The sequence below is a fragment of the Coffea arabica genome, chromosome 11e (assembly GCF_036785885.1).
Source record: "Coffea arabica cultivar ET-39 chromosome 11e, Coffea Arabica ET-39 HiFi, whole genome shotgun sequence".
Classification (NCBI taxonomy): Eukaryota; Viridiplantae; Streptophyta; class Magnoliopsida; order Gentianales; family Rubiaceae; genus Coffea; species Coffea arabica.
The window spans coordinates 9,957,299-9,959,806 of record NC_092331.1 but is presented as its reverse complement, the minus strand read 5'-3'; the positions used below and the strand labels follow the sequence as shown (position 1 = coordinate 9,959,806).

At 37.8% G+C, this 2,508-nt stretch overlaps 1 protein-coding gene across 1 annotated transcript; it reads right to left on the bottom strand.

Moving 5' to 3' along the window:
- Window positions 1–286: 286 nt before the first annotated feature.
- On the bottom strand, window positions 287–1,000 carry LOC113718152 (uncharacterized). The gene is made up of 2 exons (XM_027243071.1): window positions 782–1,000; window positions 287–694 (listed from the first exon to the last, which is right to left on the bottom strand). Exons 1-2 carry the CDS (start codon window positions 998–1,000, stop codon window positions 287–289), a joined length of 627 nt encoding a protein of 208 aa, XP_027098872.1.
- Window positions 1,001–2,508: the final 1,508 nt, after the last annotated feature.

Below are 2,508 nucleotides of genomic sequence, written 5' to 3'. Positions count from 1 at the left end.
GATAGGTAAATCTATCGAAGAAGCTCAACAACTCATTGAGGAGATGGCAGCAAACAATTATCAATAGGCTAATGAGTAAGGTAATACAAGAAGACCCGCAGGTATGCTTGAAGTAGATACCTTGAATATGTTGAATGCCAAGATGGATAATGTGGTTAAGATACTTAATATATATTTTTTCGAAACGATAATTTGTATTACTTATATAAAAAATATATACAATCTAAGCAAAGGCTCAAGGATGTTTTACAAGTTGTGCAACTTAGTATAATGGAACTGGAAAAGTCTATTCCACATCTTGATTTCTGCTCAAAGCTTGAGCACTAATTATGTAGCTTAGATCCGTATTTTCTATTCCTACCAAACAAAAGGAGCACATTCGAAACAAAATACTCGGTGCTTGTATATCTTCCAGCAATGTAGCCACCAAGTTGTTCCTATTCGCATTCCTTTGCAGTTGATTCAGCAGCTCCTTACTGGTTGTTTCAACAGTAATTGTTGTCCATTCCTGTTCCAAGGTTTTAATTAAAGCATAACGTATAGCTTCAACTTCCTGTTGAATGTTGCATCCTGTCATCTTTTCTCTTAGTCCCCATCCTGCTATGTAGCATCCTCCTCCATCTTTGGCAGCTATACCATAGCCAACAGTGCTTGTCTCTTTTTGCCTTGAAACTGAAACTCTTAGTACTCTTCTCTATATTCTTGTGTTGAGTGTGTGTTGCCTTTCTGCCCTGATTTGTTACTGTGGTATTTCTGTTTCTGCTATGCTTCTGATACTTACTGGCTTATCCATACTTTGAAACTCTAGCCATTCATTACTGGCCTTAGTAATGATTCTCATAGGTTCCTTTACTTTGGCCTCAAACATTCTTTCCTTCCTTGCTTTCCAAATGTGCCAAACTATAGTTACTGTGAGTGCAATGTGTTCCATCCCCTGTTGTCCGTATCTTGCTTCAATAACTGATGACCACCATTTTTTGAAGTTGCCAGTTGATGCCATGATTCCATCCCATTGAATGGGCGCTAGTTTCCAAATCTCTTTAGCCACATTCAAAAAATATATGTTCCATTGTTTCCATCCTTTCCCTACAACCTTTACAGTAGGGGTCTTTCTTATGTGTTCTCCTCCATATTAGTTCATTCACTGGTAGTCCCTCACTTAAGTACTTCCACATAAACACTTTCAGTTTGTGCTTGACTGGCACTTTCCACAGTACTTTCCATATAGGAGACTTGGGATTGGTATAGCTTGTGTTGTCTACTTGCTATTCGCCTTTGGTTTTGTTCTGTTTTTTCTCCATATTCTCTTGTAACCTGACTGCATAGTGTATTCTCCTTTTTTATTATCTGGCTAGAAGGTACTGTCCTCTTTGTCAACCACACTAATTGGAATACTTAGGATATCTTCATCTTCCTTCTTCTTAAAAAGCCTGTATATCAGAGGCCCGTTCCACCTATGCCCAATTATCAAGTCCGCCACCTTCTGCAGAGTGCAGCCTGGTGGTTTTTTGGTTATTGGTTGGCCTTGATTACAGTTAGGAATCCATCTATCTTCCCAGATTCTGGTGCTTCTTCTGGTTCCTATTCTCCTTTTGATTCCATCATCCAGCTCATTTCTCACTCTAGTTACACTTTGCCAAAACCATGAAGCATTTTTTGACAGATTTGCCTTGTCTGCTCCTCATCTGCATTTTTTGCTGAAGAAGGCACTTGATTTCTCCAAATTAACCAGTTGTCCAGATGCTAATTCATATCTATGCAATAGCTCCATTAGTTTCCTAGCTTCAGTAGTTCCTGCTTTGCAAAACACTAGAGAATCATCAGCAAATAGCAAGTGTGTAAGAGTTGGTCCCCTCCTGCTAATTTTCAATCTCTTGATTGTCCTTTCTTGATCTGCCCTTTTTAAAAGATTGGGAAAAGCCTCAGAACATATGAGAAATAAATATGGTGAAAGAGGGTCTCCTTGCCTAATTCCCCTACTTGGTGAAATATACTCCTTTAATTCCCTATTAACATTAAAAGAGTATGAAATTGTGTTGACACATTTCATGACCCATTCTATCCCCAAATCACAGAAACCCATTTTCCTCATCATGGCTTGTAAGAAAGGCCATTCCATCCTATCATAAGCCTTAGCCATGTCCAATTTCACAGCCATAAAGCCCTATTTTCCATATCTTTTATTTTTTAGGAAATGCAAATATTCATGGAAAATAATAATATTATCTAGGATCTGTCTCCCAGGGACAAATGCAACTTGATTTTTGCTAATGCAAGTATTAAGGAGTGGTTTTAGTCTATTCACCAAAATCTTTGAAATGACTTTACACACCACATTGCATAAACTAATAGGTCTATAGTGTTTCAGGTCAGTGGGGCAATCAACTTTAGGAATCAAGAAAATAACAGTGTGGTTTAGAGCTTTGAACATGAATTTGGATTGAAAAAACTTTGAACTGCATTTACTACCTCTAGTTTAATGATATGCCAGAATTTTTGGAAGAAAAT

Bases quoted from the DNA above. Each gene is read 5' to 3' on its own strand.
- LOC113718152 (XM_027243071.1), bottom strand. From the start codon at position 1,000: ATGGCATCAACTGGCAACTTCAAAAAATGGTGGTCATCAGTTATTGAA. The intron at 695-781 runs GTAAGTATCAGA...ACAAGAATATAG, and splicing joins TTCAAAGTATGGATAAGCCA to AGAAGAGTACTAAGAGTTTC.